General features: G+C 37.1%; 2 protein-coding genes across 2 annotated transcripts; both read left to right on the top strand.

Annotated features, from left to right (window-relative positions):
• Positions 1-9,434: 9,434 nt before the first annotated feature.
• LOC147545034 (uncharacterized) lies at positions 9,435-13,318 on the top strand. Its single transcript, XM_086635639.1, has 7 exons — positions 9,435-9,840; positions 11,387-11,444; positions 11,651-11,731; positions 12,106-12,141; positions 12,271-12,510; positions 12,599-12,740; positions 13,012-13,318. Exons 1-7 carry the CDS (start codon positions 9,650-9,652, stop codon positions 13,104-13,106), a joined length of 843 nt encoding a protein of 280 aa, XP_086491765.1. The 5' UTR covers positions 9,435-9,649; the 3' UTR covers positions 13,107-13,318.
• Positions 13,319-17,880: 4,562 nt separating this feature from the next.
• On the top strand, positions 17,881-21,235 carry LOC147545033 (uncharacterized). The gene is made up of 7 exons (XM_086635272.1): positions 17,881-18,280; positions 18,783-18,840; positions 19,180-19,260; positions 19,401-19,436; positions 19,567-19,806; positions 19,893-20,034; positions 20,426-21,235. Exons 1-7 carry the CDS (start codon positions 18,102-18,104, stop codon positions 20,911-20,913), a joined length of 1,224 nt encoding a protein of 407 aa, XP_086491398.1. The 5' UTR covers positions 17,881-18,101; the 3' UTR covers positions 20,914-21,235.
• Positions 21,236-22,443: the final 1,208 nt, after the last annotated feature.

Genomic DNA, 22,443 nt, shown 5'->3' with positions numbered 1-22,443 from the left:
CCCTCCCACTTAAGTCAAGGTCCAAAAGACCCGAGTCTAACTCCAAAGACTTAAGTCAAACTTGGTCAAGGGACCCTTTGACTAGACCTAGTCAAGTCTCGGTCAAGGTCCGAACCAAGGTCGGACCCGGATTGGCACGTTCCAGACCGTGCCAAGCCCCTCGGGTGGTCGCGTCCTGGCCCTAGGCCAGACGCTTCCTGACCTTGCAGACGCGTCCTAGACGCTCTGCCCAAGTCCGAGCTTCTCGGACTCCCAGTCCGAGACAGCTTCTGGTCTCACCAGACGCGTCCCAGACGCGTTCTGGAAGGTTCTGTCCTGGTCGCGTCCGGATTCTCAATCCGAGACGCGTCCGGACTTGTCTCCGTGGTCGCGTCTGGAAGACGCGACCTCAGGTGCTGGACGCGGATCCTTCGGGATCCCTGTCCGAGACGCTCTCGGACTCCCAGTCCGAGACGCTCTCGGACGCGTCTTCCTGTCCGAGAAGCTCGGACGCGTCCTAATCCGAGACGCTCTCGGATTCCCAGTCCGGGAAGGACTGGGACGCGTCCTGGTCAGTCCGGTCTCTGGACAGCACCATGTTTTCTTCCAAATTTCGAAAAAATCCCAACTTTTTGCTGCTGTTTTTGATGATTCTTCATCCAAAACTCAGCAATTTGAAAACTCTTTTTCAAAAAACCATCCACTTTAAAATTTTATTTTGAAAACTCTTTTCAAAAACACCAAATTTTAAAGATTTCCATTGAAACTCTTTCAATTTTCTATCCGATTAAGTCTAAATCTAATTCAAACTAATCAATTTCATGTCTAAATCCCAATTTAAACATAAAATCATCTAATCAATCAAGCTCGAATCTAATTCGACTAGTCAGAGATAGTTTCATGCAACCGGCTCGTGATGCCACTGTAGGGTTTTGTGTATCCTATACACTACCTAGTGTTGTAAGCGGAATCTCAAACATCTCATGTTTAACACTAGATTGCCCAGGAACTATATGCATAAACTAATCAATGAACTAGAGAGGGATAAATACCTTAACGCGTTTTTCCCTCGAACCATTCCAATCGCATGCAAAGATCGAGAGCTCCAACTGTAGCTCCTCTACTTGAGACACCGAGTGAATAGACTTGATCTCCCTTCTTTTCAGACTGCTAGGACTTAGTAGAAGGTTGAGAAGAACTCTTCTTCTTGACTAGATTGATAGAATGGGAACTTTCTCTCTATATTCCTCTCTCTCCAATAGCTGTATATTCAGAGAGAGAGAGAGCTGTATAATTTTCCTTAGAGAAAAATCCACACCTTTTCTGTTCTCAACTGACCCAATATATAGACAAACCCTAATTAGAATCTCATTCAGATTAGGTTTTCTATTTTCTGGGTCACAGAAAAGATAATTACCAAAATACCCTTTTTGGGGTATTTTGATAATCCCCTTAAGTGTGGCCGGCCAGGGCAGCTCACTATGGGCCTTATATGGCCGGCCCACTTACTCTGGTCGGCCATCTCATGGCCGGCCCAAAGAGCCTTCCTCTATCTTGTCCCGAATCTCCATTCGGACCCTTTCGGCCTTTCCAGTTGAATCCCATCCAACTTTGGCCAGTTCCCGTCTAGTCAAATCTCTCCGATCAAGTTACCACTCTTATGTGTAACCCGTTGTAGGATCCGGTCTATGTTAGCCTCGAATCAACTCCTTGATCCGACGATCGTAGTTGGCTTCTAGCAAAGCATTACGACCCCTAATTGGACCGGACTGGATGATCTTTACGTGTGGTCATCGTTATCCTAACTGACAAATTGATCGCATTGCCACCTTGGTCGAAGGACACTCCTTCGGAAGGACATCTCCTTCAGACCGAACGGATAAATCCTTCACTAAAGGCCGACGAAAGATCCTAAAGATCGTGAATGAAAAGACCCTAAAGGTCGACAAAATATTACAGAAAAATAAATAAAAGAACCATCGCCTTCTTGCCGAAAAACCGTCGCCGTCTCCGGAAAATCGCCGCTGCCGCCAGAAAACCACTTCCGTCACCGGAAAATCGTCGCCATCTCACCACCATAGAAATCACATTACCACTGATGGGTTTGGCTTGGCATCTACTGGTTCTTCTTCTTCCTTTCTTCTTCTTCTTCTTCTTCTTCTTCTTCTTCCTATTCTTCTTCTTCTTTTTCTCTTCTTCTTCTTCATAAAATAAAATAAACATGGAGGAACTACACCATTACAGATACATAAATATAAACTTGGAGGAACTACATAATGTTAAAGTTAAGAACAAACAATAATAATAAGGAAAAAGGACCAGCCCTTCTTGATAGATAATAAAAAGGACCAGCCCTTCTTCTTCTTCTTCCTGTTCTTCTTCAATCCAAAGAGATTTTGTTGAGGAAACGGTTAGATGGAAGGGGAGTCTTCCTTCTCTTCTGTTCTTTTCCAATATAGTCTAAAGATAAAAGGTGAAGAAAAGAATCATGATGAATAAAAGATGTTTGTTGAGATAATAACATGTAAGCCCTTAGAAACCAATTAGGTTTCCTTTCACATCCATCACAAACAGAAGGTGTGGGTTAAAGGAGGAGATGAGATTGGTAAATCTTTAAACTGCAAAAGAGAGAAAGAGAGGAGAGGAACTGAAAAAGAGAGAAAGAGAGGAGAGGAAGAAACTAAAACAGGAAACATAAAAGTTCCGGCGAAGGGAGAACCCTTCGCCGGAGGAAATTGACTAGATCTGAAAAACGGTTTTAGGCAGAGAAGTTGCCTCTCTGTGTTAAAGAACAACATTGTAACTAATTGCCTTAGACTCCTATTTTAGTACAAAACTCAAATGGCCTCCAACAGAGAATGAAAATGCACGTGTCAAGAATCAAGTGGCTCTTTATAATTGCATGTGGGTCTAATAAAAAACTATCAATTTAATTTTATGAAAAGAAAAAATTTGGTAAATTGTTTGTCGGATTTTATGTGTTTCTAGTATGTTGTTGGAGTTTAGACCTCTTTCATTCCTAGTTTAACTTATGAAGTTATCGTGCTTATCACATCTTGATGATGTGCCAATATAATGTAATGACAAATTTAAATTGTAGTTTATAATAAAATTAAATAAATAAAAAAATTAAGATAAAAAAAATAATCGCACGTGTTTATCTTGTTTTATATTACCCTAAATAGTCATTTTTCCTTTAACTTATGCGGTTATCATGTTTATTACATCGTGATGATGTATCAATGTGATGTAATTACTAACGTAAATCATAGTAATTAATAAAAATAAATAAATAATAATAAGATAAAAAAAATGAAGAAATTGCACGTCGTCCGTTTCCTGTTTATCTTGTTTTCCGCTTGCTTTGGATCCCGTGCCCTAAATATTTATTAACGGTCATCCGGGCGCACTTTTTATCCGACCAAAGGTATTAGACAAGGTGACCCCCTGTCCCCTTTCCTATTTATCTTAGCTATGGAGGGTCTGAGTAGATTATTAGTAGCTAATCAGGATCAAGGGACTTTTAAGGGGTTCCCTACCAACAATACGGATCTGACCATTTCCTACCTTCTATTTGCTGATGATTGCATCATCTTCGGTCAGAACTCCTTAGACAACATTCACATACTCAAAAGCATTCTTAAGGATTTTTGCGAGTCATCAGGTCAAATGATTAATTATAAGAAATCTAACATTTTCTACTCTAAAAACTCCCATCCGAAGTTTAAGCGTATGATAATGCGCTCTCTGAAAGTCAAATATGCATCTCCTTCAGATAAATATTTAGGGGCGCATCTTTTTATCGGAGCTAACAAGCGGAATGCTTTTCAGGATCTCCTCCAGCAAATTAAGAATAAACTAGAGAAATGGAAATTTTCATTCCTTTCTCAAGCTGGGCGCACTATTGTTATTTCAACAATAGCAGCCGCTGTACCCCGATACCAAATGCAATGCTTTGCCATACCTAAAGGCATCAGCAAAAGCATTACGACTATTCAAAAGTCGTTTTGGTGGGGTAAGTCTAGAGGCATATGTACGAAATCGTGGTCGTCCATCTGCCTTCCTAAAGCCTTGGGAGGTTTGGGTATTCATCGTACTGAGCTAGATAATACAGCTATGCTCAGTAAATTAGCCTGGAGACTTAAAACGGAACCTAATGCAATGTGGGTCCGGTTTCTGAAAGCCAAATATTTCCCTCGAGCTGAGTCCCCAGGTCCTTTAAAAGCCCATCACTCTTGGCTTTGGAAGACCATAAATAAACATTTATATCAGATTGAAGAGTTAACGACTTGGGAAGTCCATAATGGTAATCAAATTAATATTTGGTCAGATAATTGGATCCCAGATAATAATCTTTCGCATAATAATACTAGTAACACCCAAATCACGAAAGTGGCACAGTTAATTAATAATAATAGTTGGGATGACATGACTCTTAATAATATCTTTGATCAACAGACACAAAATCTTATAAAAACTATTCCTATCTGTACGGAAGGAGAAGATCAGAGGATATGGAGACTAACAAAATCGGGTAAATTCACAGTTAAATCCATGTATAACTACCTCTGTACGAGTATGAATTCCCCCATAAATTCTAACCCCAATTGGAAGTTCATCTGGAACCTCCCTAATGTACCTAGAATTCAAATCTTTATATGGAAGATCTGTACAAATGCCCTCCCAGTTAGGGAGAGAATCGGGAAGTTTATCAATAACAACCTTATTTGTCCTAATTGTAATGCGATTGAATCTATAGAACATGCACTCTTACATTGTCCTCTAGCTAAGAATATATGGTTCCATTTTAACATTATATCGGAGAATATAGTGAACTTATCAGAATGGATTTTTTCATGGGAACACACCCCTCAATTTAGCGATGCGGCTTATCAGAACCTTCTATCCACGATTTTGTGGATAATATGGAAAACTAGATGTGATCATTGTTTTCAATACGAAATAACTGATCTCTCCCATATCATCAAAATGATCTATAAATTCCCTAAGAATATGTTATCCAATAATAAAAACATCAAACCCATACAAACTAAATGGAATCCCCCAGAAAATTCTTGGTTGAAAATCAATGTAGATGCATCTTTTATTAACGTGAATGAAATGACAGGTATAAGTTTAATTATTCATGATGCTGGGGCAAATTTCATAGAAGCACATACGTCTATATCCAGGAGCAGAAATAGTGAAGAAGGGGAAGCAATTGCTATCCTTAACGGCCTAATCTGGGCGGCTGAACATAATTACAAAGACATCATCATAGAAAGTGATAACATTAATATCATTAGTCATATCCAGAATCCCAAGCATGAGGTTCATTGGCAATCGCGAGTACACATCAAGAAAATCCATGAAACCATAAATAAGATTAATAGAGTGAAATTTAATTACATTAACAGGAAATTTAATATGCCAGCAGACAGGCTTGCGAAGCGAGCGAGGAAGAAGAATAAATCTGAATCTTGGAATAGAATCCCTTTCTTTTTAATTTCTTTGTACTGTAATAACATTTTGATTTATTAATGTGATCCGAACAACTTAACAAAAAAAAAAAGAAAACAAAGCAAATGAAAAGTCCAAGCTATAAGAAAGAGATAGAGAGAGAGGTATTTAGAAAGTTGGGGGACCTGGAATCCAGGACTGCTCAAGAGAATGTTGCTTGAGTTTACAAGAGACTTGTCTCTTACTACCAACAAATTTCTCGCTTTACGAAATTGACCCTTTCTTCATAAGTTCCCTTTTTTTGTAAAATTTATGCAGGAATCTCTATGTAATGACCATATAGAATAGTATAACAAGAAGTCTCCTTCAACAGAAAAAAAGGAGGGAACCGTTTCAGATCTAGTCGATTTCCCTCGGCGAAGGGTCTTCCCTTCGCTGGAACCTTTAATGGTTTCTTGCATAGCCTCTCTCTCCCCTCTGTCTCTCTTTTCTAGTTAATCCGTGGTGAATCCCTCTTAGGGTTTCCGTTTTAGGTACCGAACCTCTTGGATCTGTAAATACAGATAGATCCATGTAGTAGTTTTGATCGCTTTATCTATTCTTTCTAGGTTTCAATTTCATTAGAAATACGACTCAGATCAGGGAAAAATAAACATTGAAGCCAGAAATTCTACTTTCCAAGTCATTTGGATTCCTTTTCATGTTCCCAGGTTGGGTTATTTCTAATTCACTCCGAATAGAGAAATCAAACTTGATATTTTCTTCTTTATCTTGCTTATACTACATTAGGGAAAAGTTTTGCTTAATCTATTCGTGAAATTCTCAGTAAATTTAGTAAATCAACAAGCACTGGTTTGATTAACCTTCAAAATGTTGTATTCAAAACCAAATCAAACAAAAATTCTACATTTTTCTCTGAGGCTGAGCGATTTCCGATTGTTGGGCGACGCTTCCTTTATAGACGGTGACAGGTAGAAGATAGAGATTCGTGATGGTGGTATGGTGGAGGGTTCCGTGGTGATGTTTTTAGTGATGGTGCTGGTGTGGTGGAGGCGATGGGGGTTGTGGTTAAAGGTGGTGGTGAGTTTGTTTGGCGGTTTGTGGCGTAGGTGTGGTATGTGGTGGCTAGGAAAGGTGGTGTTTTTTGGTTGTGTGGTCAGGGGCGGTGGTGGCTCTATCGGCTGGGTATTCTCGTTGTATAATAAAATTAGCGGTTTTTCCTGCGATCGTGGCGGTTTTTCGGTGATGGAAACAGTTTTCCGGTGACTACGACGGTTTCCGGATATGGCTAAGGTGGTTCTTTTAATATTAGTTCAGTATTTTTGTCGACCTTTAGGGTCTTTTCATTCACGACCTTTAGGGTCTTTTCATTCTCGACCTTTAGGGTCTTTTTATCGAGTCGGTGTCTAGTCCAATTTCTTTCTCTTCATGAGGTACTTTGCATTAAAGGTATGTAACTCTCATGAAGTTTTCAGATGAGAGAAATAAGAATTATGATCCATGTAAATTGTGATTTTTATCACTTATGAAATGAAATGTTTTGCTTGGATTCAAAAAAAAAAAAAAAAAACAACATTGGATTTCTTTTTTTAACTAGGACCGAACAAGGGTGGAAAATGAGCCAGGCTCGGATTACCTGTGGGTACCTTGGTTCTGGAGCATTTTAGAGTAAGAAATTTAGGAAACTATCAAACTTTTCGAGCAACTCAGGCTGGACAAAGATGAAATTATCTTGTTCAAATGGGCACTTGAACACCACGGGCTTTCCCGAGCAGGCCACATAGCGAGTACCAATCTGTTTAAAAAAATTACTCAAAATTAGATAGAAAATTGTTCTTCAATGATGCTATAACATATTTTCTTTTCAATAATTACTATTTGTTTGTTAATAATCATCACAATTATACAAATATTTGTATCAATTTTTAAAGAATATACACTCTGAAGAGGATGGTGGAGTGGGTTTCTTTAGTGGGAGCAACTCGATTAACAAGGACTTCTAGATCCATGTTCATCAATAAAAAAGAAAGTAAGATCAGAACCGTTCAATAAATTTTTTATATCTTTTTTTTTAAGCCAAGGGAAACATTTCCATTCATAAGTGATAAAATCACGATTTACATGGACGATAATTCTTATTTCTCTCTTCTGAAAACTTCATGAGAGTTGCATGCCTTTAAATGCAAAGTGCCTCATAAAGGGAAAGAAATTGGACTAGACACAGACACAATGATATTAAAGATCGAGAAAAAAGACCTTAAAGGCCGACAAAAAGATCCTAAAGATCGTGAAAAGAGACCCAAAAGGTCCTACAAATACTATAATAAAATAAAAGAACCGTCGCCGCTATCACCGGAAAAGTGCCGCCGTCACCGGAAAACCGCTTCCGTCACCAGAAAGCTGCCTTTATCGTCGGCGAACCGCCGCAATCACCGGAATACCGCCGCCACCACTCCGAGCACCCACTGTCCCGACGAAGAAAACCACCCTGCAAGAGAATCATAATCCTTTCCAAAGGTGCAACAGCAGTTTTTGCAGATGCACCAGCGGAGCCACCAACAATCAATTCCTTAACATAAACAGGTAAACAATCAACAAAATAAACTTCCCCTCCTTTCACAGATGATGATGATCCACCAATTGTAGAAAAACTAGACCTGAGAAGAACCCAACTTAAATATTAATCAACTTCAAAATCCCAGATCGAAATTTCCCTCGAAAATCTCGAAATCTAATCAAATCCGATTATCCAGTTTGCAATTTAGCAAATTCTTTATCCCATCGATTTCTCGGGAGACAAAAGGTAAAAGATTTTTGTTGAGATAATAACATGTAAGCACTTAGAAACCAATCAGGTTTCTTTTCACATCCATCACAATCAGAAGGCGTGGGTTAAGGAGGAGATGAGATTGTTGATAAATTTTTTATATCTGACCATAGGAAATTAAGAATAAATCATAAACATAGATCATAAAAGAATTTATAAATCAATCACTTTTATATCAGAACCTATGATCATAACCAGAAACTCAATACTAGCTGCAATTCAGACCTATAACTCAGAAGTAGAGAGAGTCGAGTACTCTAGTTGAGTACCTATTAATAGAAATTATCAAATTTTTATCTCATTTTTAGTTACTTTATATTAGAGATACTCGGTTCCAAAAAAAGAGAAACGAGAAGCAACTATAATGTTTCGTAGTCGGCTATTTTTATACTTCCAATGCATTGACTAAAATGTCATATTTTTTCTTCCCTAAATTACGTTGATTGTCTTATCCTTCTTTATTTTTGATTGAGTCCCTTGTCCTTATCTCTTCACATTTTATATCTATTTTCTTCTTCTCCTTTCTTCTTTTCTCTATCCAAGGTTCCTCATTTTTTTGTTTAAATTCCATTTACAAAAAAATAATTTTTTTCCATCTCTCAAAACCATTACAATATATAATTAGAAAAAAAAATCCGGCAAGAAAAGGTCTATGTTGAACCTCCAATAATAGAGATATGTTTTTCACGATCAGTTGTATGTTCGTGAAGAACAAGATGCTAATTTCTTACAAATAAACCATCCATAACATGTTTCTATGACTAATTTCTTATAAGTATGAGAACTAAAGAAATCGAGAATTTTCTACCAAAACAGTAACTTGTGGTTATATAAACCCCATGAATCATGCCAATCAATTCTTTCTAGTTAACACATAATCAGTTTCTTCCCAAATTATCCTCTTTGATCTTGTAGAAGGTGTGAGTAACTCTTTTACTCTATCTCTAAATCTGTATAGATGAAAAAAAAATTTCTGAATATAGTCATTGGGTGTCGGGTGTCTGACCCAGGCCGTACCGGGGCCAATAGGCACTCGGCGCGATTAACAATTCTGCGGGGTTTCTGGAGCCGCTCCCTAGTTGACTCTAAGGTATTCTTTAACATAAGCACGTTTCGGGAGCCGCTCCCTAGTTGACTCTAAGGTATTCTTTAACGTGTAATAGTAAATAATGGCGCAAGAACTCATATAAGCCCAACTATCTTATACCCAGTTGACCCCATCTTGGCATTTTAGATAGAAAAAGAAGCTTCTCTGTTCTACTCTCTCTGTCTCTACCTCTATCTGCATTCTGCATTCTTCTATCCATGATTCCATGCTAATATATTGTGGTTTACAGCAACAGTAAGTGAGTAGGATATTCTTGGGTTTGGAGGAGGAAGAAGATGTTGAAGGAGATGTGGGGAGACGGTGGGAAGTTCGATTGGGGAAGAAAAGAAGAAGAAGAGAAGTTTGAAGGAATTGTTGTGGTTTTCGCTTGGATGTCGAGTCAACAAAAGCATGTAAAGAACTATGTGCAACTATATTCTTCTCTTGGATGGAATTCCCTTGTTTGCCATCCTGAATTTCTTAATCTGTAAGTTGGAATTTTTTTTACTTACCTAAATTTCATGATTGAGTTATTTTCCTAATATATTTTCTAATGTGGGTGATGATTGAAGAAGTTTTATTTAAGAAATAGGAATTTTTCAAATTTGGGTTTTATTTTGTATTTGAATCTTTAGATTGTTTGACTTGAATTTTGTTGTGATTTGTGCTGTTATAGTTGTTAATTATGAGCTTCTTATATCAAGAATTCAAATCTTAGTGAGAGAAGTTTGGGTATTTAATCAGCCTTTTAGGGCATGTAAAAACGGAAATGCTAAATGTACAAAGAATCTGTTACAAGATTCTTGACAAAATGCTAAGTGAACGGTCCCGATCAAAGTCAAACTTTGAAAAACTTTGATCAACTTTTGTCTTTTAGTGAAAATGAGTCATTAAGTCAAGAATTTTGTCAAGGACTTTGTACATGTAGCACTCCGGAAAAAAAAAATTAGTTGGTGGGGGGGGGTTAATTAAGTTACATGATCCTTGATAAACTTCCAACAGTTTGTTCATTGAGTAGATGAAGACAAAACAAGTATTCGTTTCTTTGGGTAATTCCGTTTTACACCTAGTTTGTGACTTAACGGGCCCATTTGTACCCCCAATTGTTCCAAGCTATCTATCTTGCCCCATATTTTGTCAAGCCTTCCCGTTGTACCCCGATGGTACTTTTGAAGTTGCATTTTCTTTTTTCTTCTTGACCAACTCAGCTCCATTTCATCATTCTTTCTTCCACCTCCCCTTCTTCAACCTAAGAAGGTCGTGGGAGGGAAGTCGTCAGGCAACAATTTTTTTCAACGAGTTTCATTTTTTTTTGAATTCCTTCTTCTTCCACCACTTCCATTATCACCTTCCCCACCTTTCTCTCGTCCATCTCTTTCCCTCTCTCCCTTTTCCCCATTTTTCTCTCTCCCTCTAACCGTCTTTGTTCCAAAGAAGTGGTTCTCCTTCACTGGAACTACATCTGAGTCTGGGGGAACCCCAAGATCCTAAGTTCTCCTTCGTCTTGATTTGGGGTTTCTCCTAGATGTAGATGTAGTTTCGTCGAAGAGGAACCCTTTCGTCGGAACAGAGGGAAAGAGAGAGAGAGAGAGAGAGAAAAAAAGAGAAGGTGGGGAAGGTGATAATGGAGGTGGTGAAAAAAGGAGTTAAGAAACACAAAAAAAATTGAAGGTCGTCGCAAAAAGTCTTCGGCTAGCGACTTTCCTTCGATGTTCTTAGGTCGAAGAAGGTGATGTGGCAGAAAGTGAATTATGAATTGGAGGTGAGTTGGACAAAATTACAAAAGTACAATGAGAGTATAATTGGAATGCTTGACAAAATTGAAGGCTAAAACGAAATTAACCCTTGTTTTTCTTTATAAATGTCGGTCTATATCATTTTTGGGCACAATGATCTTCCAAGTGTAAGAAGAGACTCTTTGTCTTCCCGTTAATAGCTTAGATCCTTTTGTGTGCTTTTGACAAACTAGTGATAAACTTCCAGCTTATGAACTTTGCTGAAACCCAAGGAATATGTTTTGAAACTTTGAGCAGATTCTTTCCAAAGATGGCCACAACTCTTGGACTAGGTATTCTCAATGAACTCATTAAGGTTAGTGGTTTACCATTGCTATTAAAACGATAATTGATTCTCAAGCTATTAATAACTATTGTTGTTCAAAAAAAAAAAAAATCTACTCAGTCATTATGTACATTCCGTTGTTACTATAAAGAAGTTTTAGCCGTCGTTGAGAGGATTCACTTGGACTTTCTTGTATGGAGTAAAAGGCAAACTTTTTTTCTCCTTCCAAAATGCAGGTATTGAAGATTAGGCCATGTCCTGTAGTATTTGCTTCATTTTCTGGTGGTCCAAAAGCATGCATGTACAAGGTTCTTCAGGTAAATTCTGTATAGATGTGCGAAATGATGTCTATTACTATTTTCCAATAATGCACTTTGTTTGAGTCTCTCTATTTTATCAAAATTCATGTTGGGAAGTTTTATAAGGGCCTACCATTCTTGCTAAAAGCGCACCCCCTTTGTTCCGCCCCTTTGTAATCGGTGGACTTGAGCCGATTTTGTAACCAAATCGGCTAGAGCCACCGATTTTAAACCCAAAAAAAGTGAAGATTTTTTAGAAGGGGTGCTTTTAACAAACTTTTACACTATGGTGGGCGCGAATAACACTATTGAGGGTGCAATTAAAACTCCCAATTTATTTTTCTATCGCCCGTATCTTTCGGAAAGTCATATAATCTGCTCATTTGTTGCAGATAATTGAAGGAGAATGTCTAGCAAAAAACAACCAGGTATGCTTTGTTCATTTGCATTATCTCTAATTAACGTGTAAAGTTTTATATGGTTTGTGTTGTTAAGAAGATTTCTCTTTTGAACTCATTCAAGTTGCCTTTACATCGTAATTCTTTTTTCTTGTGAAGGATGAATATCAACTGGTGAGGGATTGTATCTCTGGTCAAATATACGATTCTAGTCCTGTAGATTTTACAAGTGATATCGGAACTAAGTTTGTTCTACACCCAACTGTCCTCAAAATGTCCAGTCCACCAAGAGTCATGTCATGGATAGCAAACGGCATTGCTTTTGGTCTAGACACTCTTTTCAGGAGTAGATTTGAATCAGAACGTGCTGATTATTGGCAGACCCTATATGCATCAGTTGTACGTATCTCTTTTTGGGTTACACCCAACCGAAATTTTCAATTTCTAAGGTTTAGTTATTACTAAACCTTTCGTATGTCTGATGCAGAAAATGGGGGCGCCATATCTCATATTATGTTCAGAAGACGATGATCTTGCTCCTTATCCAATTCTGTGCAATTTTGCTCAAAGATTGCATGATCTTGGTGGTGATGTCAAATTAGTGAAATGGAACAGTTCTCCTCACGTAGGTAAGTCCAAAGTTTTTTTTTTTTACTTTTGGGTTGTTAATCTTTATAACCCGAGTCTAGAGAAAATATAATTTTTTTTTGTTTGAATATAAAATATCGACATTTCATTCTGTATGTAGAAAACTGATACACCAAGTAGATTTTTAGTTCTTTCAACAAAAAAAAAAAAAGTAGATTTTTAGTTATGTAGAAAATTGACAACAAAATTTATTCGGGTATATATAGGAGGCGGCCCATCCTTATTTCTACTTATAACTATCGGAACTTGCAGGTCACTACAGGCAATACCCATCGGATTACAAGGCTGCAATTAAGGAGTTCTTAGAGAATGCATCACTCGTCTATTCTAGAAGGATAAAAAATTGAAAGGACATAAAATGTATACGCAAATCCTAACCTAGACAACCACAAAAATGTGGCACACTAAAGAGTTACCTACCAGGATTTGTATTTGTTTTTTACCTTTATCACGAGCTTTACAATAATAGTAAAATGTTGTCACCATTAGCACTATTATTAATCAGGAAATTGGACCGAAGATCTAATTTTAATTATATTTTGTTTGATTAAAAATTCAACATTTGTATTTTATTTGGTTAAAAACCAAAAATGTTGTATATTGTTTAATTAAAACCCATGTAACTCTCCTGTAAGTTGTTACAAAATTCATCCAAATTGTGGCAGATTCATGAAAATACCTAAGGAGCTGAAGACAAGATAAAAGTGGGTGATATTTTTTACCAAAACAGAAAGGGTTATTTCCTGATTAGCCCCTTAAAGTGTGACTGGATTCTCGTGTGGCCTCCTAAAGTGTGAGAAATACCGAGATGGTCTCCTTTTGTATTTTTCATTGCATTGACAAAAAGAAAAGAAATATTTTAACTTTCAAATTCTACCCTTGTGTCTTTTTCCATATTTATTTTTGTCGTAGTCTAGTGTGTTTTTCTTCTTTTTACTTTTCATCTTCATCGTCATCATCTTCTTTTCTTTTCTCTCTCACTCTAATGATCACCGTACATAAAAATGATTTGGTTTTGAAAATGATTTTAATAAGAAAACAATAATAGACTAAAGAAAAATGAAAGCAAGATGAGAAAAGATCTACGATTTTCGATTTCACCACATAAATTCACTTCCTAAATCATGCAATTAATTAACTAAACCTTTTTCGTTATAACTCGAAATTTAATATATTTAAATTCCGGAAGATATTCTTGATAAAATCATTTCACAACCATGTATTTCTAATTCCCTATCTTATAAATACTATACTCTGTTAACTATTATTTATCATCTAACAAGCATATTCCATCAAACAACTTAACATAGCATGAGATATCTAGTTATGAAGCATGAATAATGAAAAGAAGATAAAATCAAATTGTTGTCTTTATAGGCGAACAACTTATCACTAAATCACCAGCCAACACTTATTTCATGAAAATTTTATGTATTTCGTCATTTTATAGTTACTAGGTTTTCACCGTGTCCCAAACGCGACAAGTCCCTCTTGAATGACGCCGTAACATTCTTCATATTCCACAGTTAATAGAGAACAAAGAGAGTTGCAGAGAGAAAGATAGAGAGTTGCAAGAAGAAAGAAAAAGGAAAGGCATATAGTGAGAGTGGAGAAAATAGAGGGTAGGCAGAGAGAATTAAGGGCGAGGACAATTACTTTAGCGATATCTTAACCGACTTTCATATATCTAAAAGAAATTGAAAATAAATCAGTAATATCTTAACCAATTTTAGCAATATCTTAACCGATTTTAGTATTTAAAAAGAAAATTAATTATGGACACTAATACCCTTCAATTTTGAGTCAATTTACATGACGAGGACTTTATATCAGCCTTTCAGATGTGTTTTTTTTTATAAAATTCACAAGAAGAATGGACGGTCAGACTTATCCTCTCACAACCGACTAACTTTTTTATTATGATAGATTTTACCTTTGTTCACCCCGATTAAAAGTGAATTCCGATTTGAGGTTTTAATTAAATGGGTTAAAATAATATTGAAAATGAGTAAAAAAAAAACACAAAATATTTCATAATCATTATTCGGGTAAAAAATACAAAGTCTAAAATACCCTTTCGTCATTTTGTGTAAGTAATTCATTTTTTCTTTAAACTTTAAATTTATATAACTTTTTCTTTAGATGTAATTTATACCTTTAAAAATGATATTTCATTAGCTTTCTAATAAGATCTACCTTCAATGTCTTTTTTTGAAAAAAAGAAAAGAAAAAAAATGGCGTTTTCTTTTAGTTTTTCTACAAACTAGGTTGCAATTCTTGCAAATTAGAATTGCAAAATGTAAATTGCAAACTGGACTTGCAAGTTGTCAAGAATGTAATCTAGGGTTGCAGATTTTGCTAACTCGATTTAGAAGATCCACCTCCAATGCCTTTTGAAGAAGAAAAAAAATGGTGTTTTGTTTTCGTTTTTCTACAAACTAGGTTGCAATTCTTGCAAATTGGATTAGCAAAATATAAAGTAAAACTGGGGTTTGTCAAATGTGAACTGCAAACTGGATTTGCAAGGTGTTACGAGTGTAATTTCGGGTTGCAGATCTTGCATACTCGATTTACAAATATAATAAAAAAGATCGAAGTTTCTTCTTCAAATCTAAAAAAGTTCATCTTCGTCATCATCAGATAAATTAGCGTTTCAGATGTGGGTGTATAAAATCATCAACATCAAATACTTCGTCAACTTCAGATTCATCATCATCAATATTAGGATTTCGGTTTTAAGAAAGATAGATAGAGAAGAAGAAGAAGAACAAATATTTGTTCAAATTCATTAAAGAACTTTGTAGATTTGCAACCATTTTCACATCTCGATTTGTTTAGGTTTAAGAAAGGCATATTGATTTGTCTCTGTCTCTCTCTCGATCTAATATAGTCACTGTAAAATCAGAAATGATGTTTTCAACTGTAAATTTGGTTCTCTCATCAAAAAAAAAAAAACTATAAATTTGGTCTAAAATTTTCAATTGAAAATTAGGTTTGAAGTTTTCATCTCATAGTTTAGAAGAAGAAGAAGATTGGCAGAAGAAGAAGAGGCCCTAACCCGAAAAATTTATGTATTTTTTAGAGATAGAGACAGAGAGGGAGTTTTAGTGGGTAAAGTTATTTCAGGAATAAAAACAAAATGATATGAATAGCGATTACCAATATTATTTTAAACTTTACCTATTATTACACATAATATTTTGACAATTTTACCTAACAGAAAAAGATCTAGGTGTTTTTAGTTATTTTAATAAATTGTTTGACTTAAACAACCGTTTTTTCTCTAGCTTTCACCCTGAAACGAACTTGAAATTTCTAAAGGTTTAGATTAAATGTTAAAAGTAACTGGCCCAACGACATTTCTTTTCTGGAAAATTTAGTCAAAACTTCCTATAAATTTAAATTTTTTGATTTGGTGAAAAATGATTTTCTCAATTTTTTTTTAGTCTTGAGCTTCCTGAGTATTTTTTTTTTAATTTGCAACAGTTTTCCAACGCGTTACGACAACTTTGCAACGCCTTGTAACAACTTTACAACACCTTTGCAACACGTTTGCAAAAAATGTTAGATTTTTAACGCAACAAAATATAAATTTTTAAATTTTTACACAATAAAAAAAACACAAATTTTGGATTTCTAACATAACAAACATCACTTGTCTTTTTAAACAAAAAATAATAAAAATTGGACTATTTTTTTTGGGTTATTTCTCAAATGGCCTCCAACTTTGTGACCAGCTTCCTGCCTGGCCCCCTACTTTAGCAAATATTTCATTATGGCCCATTTTTTCCATTATCTTTAACTGTCATTTACTCTCTCTCCTCCATCTCATTTTCTCTCTCTGCCAAGTCACCTATCACCGCCACATCATCATCTTCTCCGGCAGTGGTCGCCGACCGGCCAAATTTCCGGACGGCGACCTTCAAATATTTAAAAAAAAAATTATTTTCTTCGGAGTTTTAGAGAGAGAGAGGGTGAGGAAAAAAAATCCTAGAGAGAGAGAGAGAGAGGAGAGAGAAAATAATAAAAAAAATTTTTTTTTTTACTATTTGAAGTCGCCGGCCGGAAATTTGGCCGGCCGGCGACCACTGCCGGAGAAGATAATGATGTGGCGTGATAGGTGGCTTGGCAGAGAGAGAAAATGAGATGGAGGAGAGAGAGTAACGGACAGTTAAAGATAACGGTAAAAGGTGGAAATACGAGAATATTTCACAAAGTTGGGGACCAGGCAGGAAGCTGGTCACAAAGTTGGTGGCCATTTGGCTCAAATGTATAGCTATCCTTAGGGGTGGGAATCGGTCCGGTCGGGACGACCGCGGGTCTTAACTTCATCGGTCGGTCTCGGTCGGGCACTCAAAATAAATGTTCGTCTATTTACTCGGTCGGTCCGGTCCGGTCAAAATCAACATTTCCATTGACCAAATCCCGCTTGTGACCGAGAGACCGGTCGGGACTCACCGGTATCGGTCGGACGGTATCGGGCCAAACCACCTAATTTACAATTAAATAATACCTAAATGAAAAGTTAAAATTAGATTTCATTAACTATTCTTATACTCTTAAATACCACTTAGACTTAGACTTGGTCACTTACAATTTACATGTGAGACTATAATACTTTCAACAAAAAAAAAGTAACATTACAATATTGGGGGTATTTAAATTAACAAAAGGGAAAAGTGAGATATAAGTATATTAGTTACAAAGGGATATGACGGGCCTATCGGTCGGGTAGGTTGTTATTTCGGTACTTAATAGTCGGGCCTATCGGTATTAACCATCGGTCTTTAATCGGACGGGTTAATCGGTTCGGTCACCCGGTCAAAGGGATATGACCATTTCCCGCTTGCTAACTACCCGACTGGCGGGCCGGGCTTTTCCCGTCACGGGTATCGGGTACCCGCGGTACCTAACGGTCCCGGGCGGACCCAAGCGGGTATCGGGCCTCCGGGCCGTTATCCCACCCCTAGCTATCCTATGAACTCGCAAAACTTTTCTTCTTGGCACATGTAATGATGCAAATACTTATCCTTCCCGGCTGACCTTTACTTATCCTTCCCCACTAACCTACGCACTTCATACGACCGTATACTTTAACATACGCACGTCTAATCGTAAATTATGTCGCAAATACGCCCAATTATCTTACACCAGTTGACCCCCCATCTTTGCATTTTAGAGAGAGAAAGAAGCTTGTCTGTTCTACTCTCTCTCTCTCTCTCTACCTCTATCTGCATTCTTCTATCCATGACTCCATGCTAATATATTGGGGGGATTTCAGTTATAAGGTTGCTGTAAGAGAGTAGGATACTGGTGGGTTTTGTTTTTGGAGGTTGAAGGAGATGTGGGGAGATGGTGGAAAGTTCTATTGGGGTAGAAAAGAAGAAGAAGAAAAGTTTGAAGGAATTGTTGTGGTTTTTGCTTGGATGTCTAGTCAACAAAAGCATGTAAAGAACTATGTCCAACTCTATTCTTCTCTTGGATGGAATTCCCTTGTTTGCCATCCTGAATTTCTTAATCTGTAAGTTGAAATTTCACTTCAATTTTTAGTTTTTTCATAATTGAGATCTTGTCCTAATATATATTATTATTATTCCAATGTTAGTGATGATTGAAGTTCCATTGAAGAATAAGAATTTTTTCAAAATTGGGTTTTATTTTTTTATGTGAATCTTTAGATTGTTTGTCTTGAATTTTGTTGTGATTGGTGCTGTTATAGTTGTTAATTATGAAACTTAGCTTCTTATATTAAGAATTCAAATCCTAGTCAAAGAAGTTTGGGTATTTATTCATCCTTTTAGGGTATGTAGAATATTAGGTGGTGGGGGTTAATTAAGATATATGATCCTTGCCTCCTTGGTAGACTATAAAAGAATTGTTCATTGAGTAGATGAAACCTAGTTATAGGTCTATAACACTTTTAGGTCACAATGATCCTCCAACAAGGATAGTATAACATATCTGTGTATCATATATCGATAAAAAAGACTTATACTCAATGAACTTAGAAACTTCTTTTGCAGATTCTTTCCTGAGAAGGCCACAACTCTTGGACTAGGTATTCTCAATGAACTCATTAAGGTTAGTGATTTACTATTACAATTAAAACAATATTAATACTCGAGCAATTAAAACGATTGTTGGTAAAAAAAAAATCATGTGTCCTTACGGGCCAAAATTTTGAGGAAGAAAAAAAGTTGGATCGGTCATTCGAAGCAGACTAATAGTGGTATTCATAAAAACCATTTCAGTTATCAACTACGGTTAGGGATCAAGTCCTTCACCAAATAAGTTCTAGTCACCGTTGTTTATAATCCTTTGTTACTATAAGGTTTTAACCGGCCTTTAGAGGATTCACTTGGAATTTCTTATACAGAGTAAAACGCAATTTGTTAAACTAAATTTCCTTCCAAATTGCAGGTATTGAAGATTAGGCCATGTCCTGTAGTATTTTCTTCGTTTTCTGGTGGTCCAAAAGCGTGCATGTACAAGGTTCTTCAGGTAAATTCTGTATAGATGTGAAAACGATGCCTATTTTCCAATAATGCACTTTGTTTTTGGGTCTCTCTATTTTATCAAAGTTTATGCTTCTATTCGCCCATATCTTTCGGAAAGTCATATAATCTGCTCATTTGTTGCAGATAATTGAAGGAGAATGTCTAGCAAAAAACAACCAGGTATGCTTTGTTCATTTGCATTATCGCTAATTAACGTGTAAAGTTTTACATGGTTTGTGTTGTTAAGAAGATTTCTCTGTTGAAACAATTCAAGTTGCATTTTACATCGTAATTCTTTTTTCCTGTGTAGGATGAATACCAACTGGTCAGGGATTGTATCTCTGGTCAAATATACGATTCTAGTCCTGTAGATTTTACCAGTGATATCGGAACGAAGTTTGTTCTCCACCCCACTGTCCTCAAAATGTCCAGTCCACCAAGAGTCATGTCATGGATAGCAAACGGCGTTGCTTCTGGTCTAGACACTCTCTTCGTGAGTAGGTTTGAATCTGAACGTGCTGATTATTGGCAGACTCTTTATGCATCAGTTGTAAGTATCTTTTTCTGGCCTAAATCCATCCAATCTTTTCAATTTCTAAGTTCAGTAATCATTAAACGTTCGAATGTATGATACAGAAAATGGGGGCACCATATCTCATATTATGTTCAGAAGATGATGATCTTGCCCCTTATCCAATTATTTGCAATTTTGCTCAAAGATTGCAAGATCTCGGTGGTGATGTTAAACTAGTGAAATGGAACAGTTCCCCTCACGTAGGTAAGTCCAAAAGTTTTTACTTTTGGGTTGTTAATCTTTACAACCCGAGCCTAGAGGAAAGATAAATTTTTTTATTTTAATATAAAATATTGACATTTCATTTCGTAAGTAGAAAACAGTTACCACGAGTAGTTAAGGAGATATTGGCAAAAACTTATGGGTTGTTAGAATAGTCTAAGTTAGATTTCCAGATAAAAATTCGATAACAAGATTTATTCGGGTATATATCCGACGGCCACCCTGAAAAAAGTTCCTTGTGTCTTAATGTAAGGATGGGTGGTGCTTTTGGCTCCTCAAACTCTGTTTGCAGAACAAAACGAGAAAATGCTCGAGATCCATAGATTGGCAAATAACTACTTCTTTCTCATTGCATAATTATCCGACCTTGCAGGTCACTACAGGCAATACCCGTCTGATTACAAGGCTGCAATTACGGAGTTTCTAGAGAAAGCATCACTCATCTATTCTCGAAGGATCGAAAAATTCAAAGGACATACAATGGGTGTCGAAGGGGACCATAACTACGGGGTATCAGAATCTATATGCAACCTCCGGAAAGCGGCAGCAACTTCAACTGAAAGCCTAAGAAGAGTTGCTATTGATCCGAGTGACCACTTCTTCTTACCAAGCTCAGTTGAGTATTATGAAGATAAAGATGTAGGATCTTTACAAAATGAACGAAAGGAAGATCTGATCCATCTTCAGAATCCTCCGAGCATCAATGCACACGGAGTCTTGGGTAAGATCCTATTCGATGTATGTGTTCCTAAGAACATAGAAGGTTGGGACATAAGGCCGTCCAGTTCCTTGAGTGGACTTTCGACAAGAAGAAACTCACCTTTTAATCCTATGAAATGTATAAGGCGATCAAGGTTGTAAGATATTAACAGTTGAAGAAGACCCATGAGAGCTGGTGTGCAAGTTCACTTCGATGAAGATGTTGTTGTCGAGTAGCAGACACCACGAGCATATTATTCACGATACTAGATAGCGGAGAAGGTGAAGTTAATGGTAGGCAGAGAATGAGAGTGGAGGTATTTGTTGTTCTATTTTATAGGGGAATAAGGTTAGCCAGTGACTCTGTAGAGGCTTGTTCATGTTGCTATAGCCTTTTTCTGGCATCAAATGTAAAGTATCATACTAGCCACTAGAGAAACTTGTGTTTCTTTTTATCAAATTAATTCCTGTTGCTATTTGAAAACTATATACATGTATATAGAAGTTCAACAAAAAAAAACACGTATATAAGTACCAAGCGTAATGGAAACTGAACAGAAAAGTGCACTCAGTATGTTGGAGCAAAAATTGCTCATTGCTCGTGGCGTCCGTTGAGTGATTGACCATGGTCAATCTCCATTGACTCATGACAGCTATAGGTGGGCTTCGGACTGTGTCTGTCAGAGAGTTTCGGACCATTCAAGCTAGGTCTCAGATCTAAAGAAACGAAGAAGAAGAAACCCCAACATCAAACCCTTCAAGCTAGGTCTCAGACCCTTACATAGAATCCTTTTGTTGTAGAAAAGAAGAAATGAAACAAGGGAGTGTGCTCGGTGGCCAAAAAAGCAATTTTGGGCCCGTATAGGGTGCACCTTATAGACGAAGTCCCCAAGAGCAATGTTGGGGTGCGCCTTCGACTCACCCATTATAATATACTAGCGGCTAAAGGCGCCCCTTGAAACCGCTACTCACGCCCTAAAAAAGGGATTGACTCGAACTAGTTTGAAATGGGTGCGCCTATAGTCAACCCCGTTTGACCTCCGACATCTATATGCGCCTTTCTTCAGACTGACCAGTCTGAGAGGCAAATCAAAGCTTCAGACTTGAGCTAGTCCAAAAGGTGGTTGGCCGGTCTGAGAGGTCATAAACTGGTTTGGGTTAGAGAGGTCTTAGACTGGTTTGAGAGGTCTTAGACTAGATTCTGAGGGTATTTTAATGCTGGTTTTGGAACAAGAAGAAAAGATTTGGAGAAGGAGAGTGGTGGATGCATCCTGATTAACCCACGTGAAGATGAGCATTATCTGGCCTTCTAATCCACCAAGGATATGTTACCGAACCCTTCTTGACCTTCCATGATGGTTTTACTCTCTCTTTATTTAAAACAAGGTTATTTCTCTCAACTCCTCGTTGTGGGACCGATGATGATGGGTTTGGAATCAAGGTTCTTTTCATGATGGGGTGATGATGATGATGATAAGAAGGAGAAGACATGAAGAAGAAATTAGGACAGAAAGGGAACAAGGGCGCTCGAGACGCCTTTCCCATATCGTACGGGTGCAGGAACGGAACCACAACTAGGTCGAAGCGGGCCATGCCCCCCTAAACCTAGTCGTACTGACCTCCACTATAGCCATGATTCACAAGAATTACCACATATAATACTTAATAACATGAACTGTTAACAGCTTCTTG

Source organism: Eschscholzia californica, unplaced genomic scaffold (genome assembly GCF_041429995.1).
Source record: "Eschscholzia californica isolate CP2 unplaced genomic scaffold, dmEscCali1.0.p SCAF_4, whole genome shotgun sequence".
NCBI lineage: Eukaryota > Viridiplantae > Streptophyta > Magnoliopsida > Ranunculales > Papaveraceae > Eschscholzia > Eschscholzia californica.
This window is presented reverse-complemented; position numbering and strand designations above follow the sequence as displayed.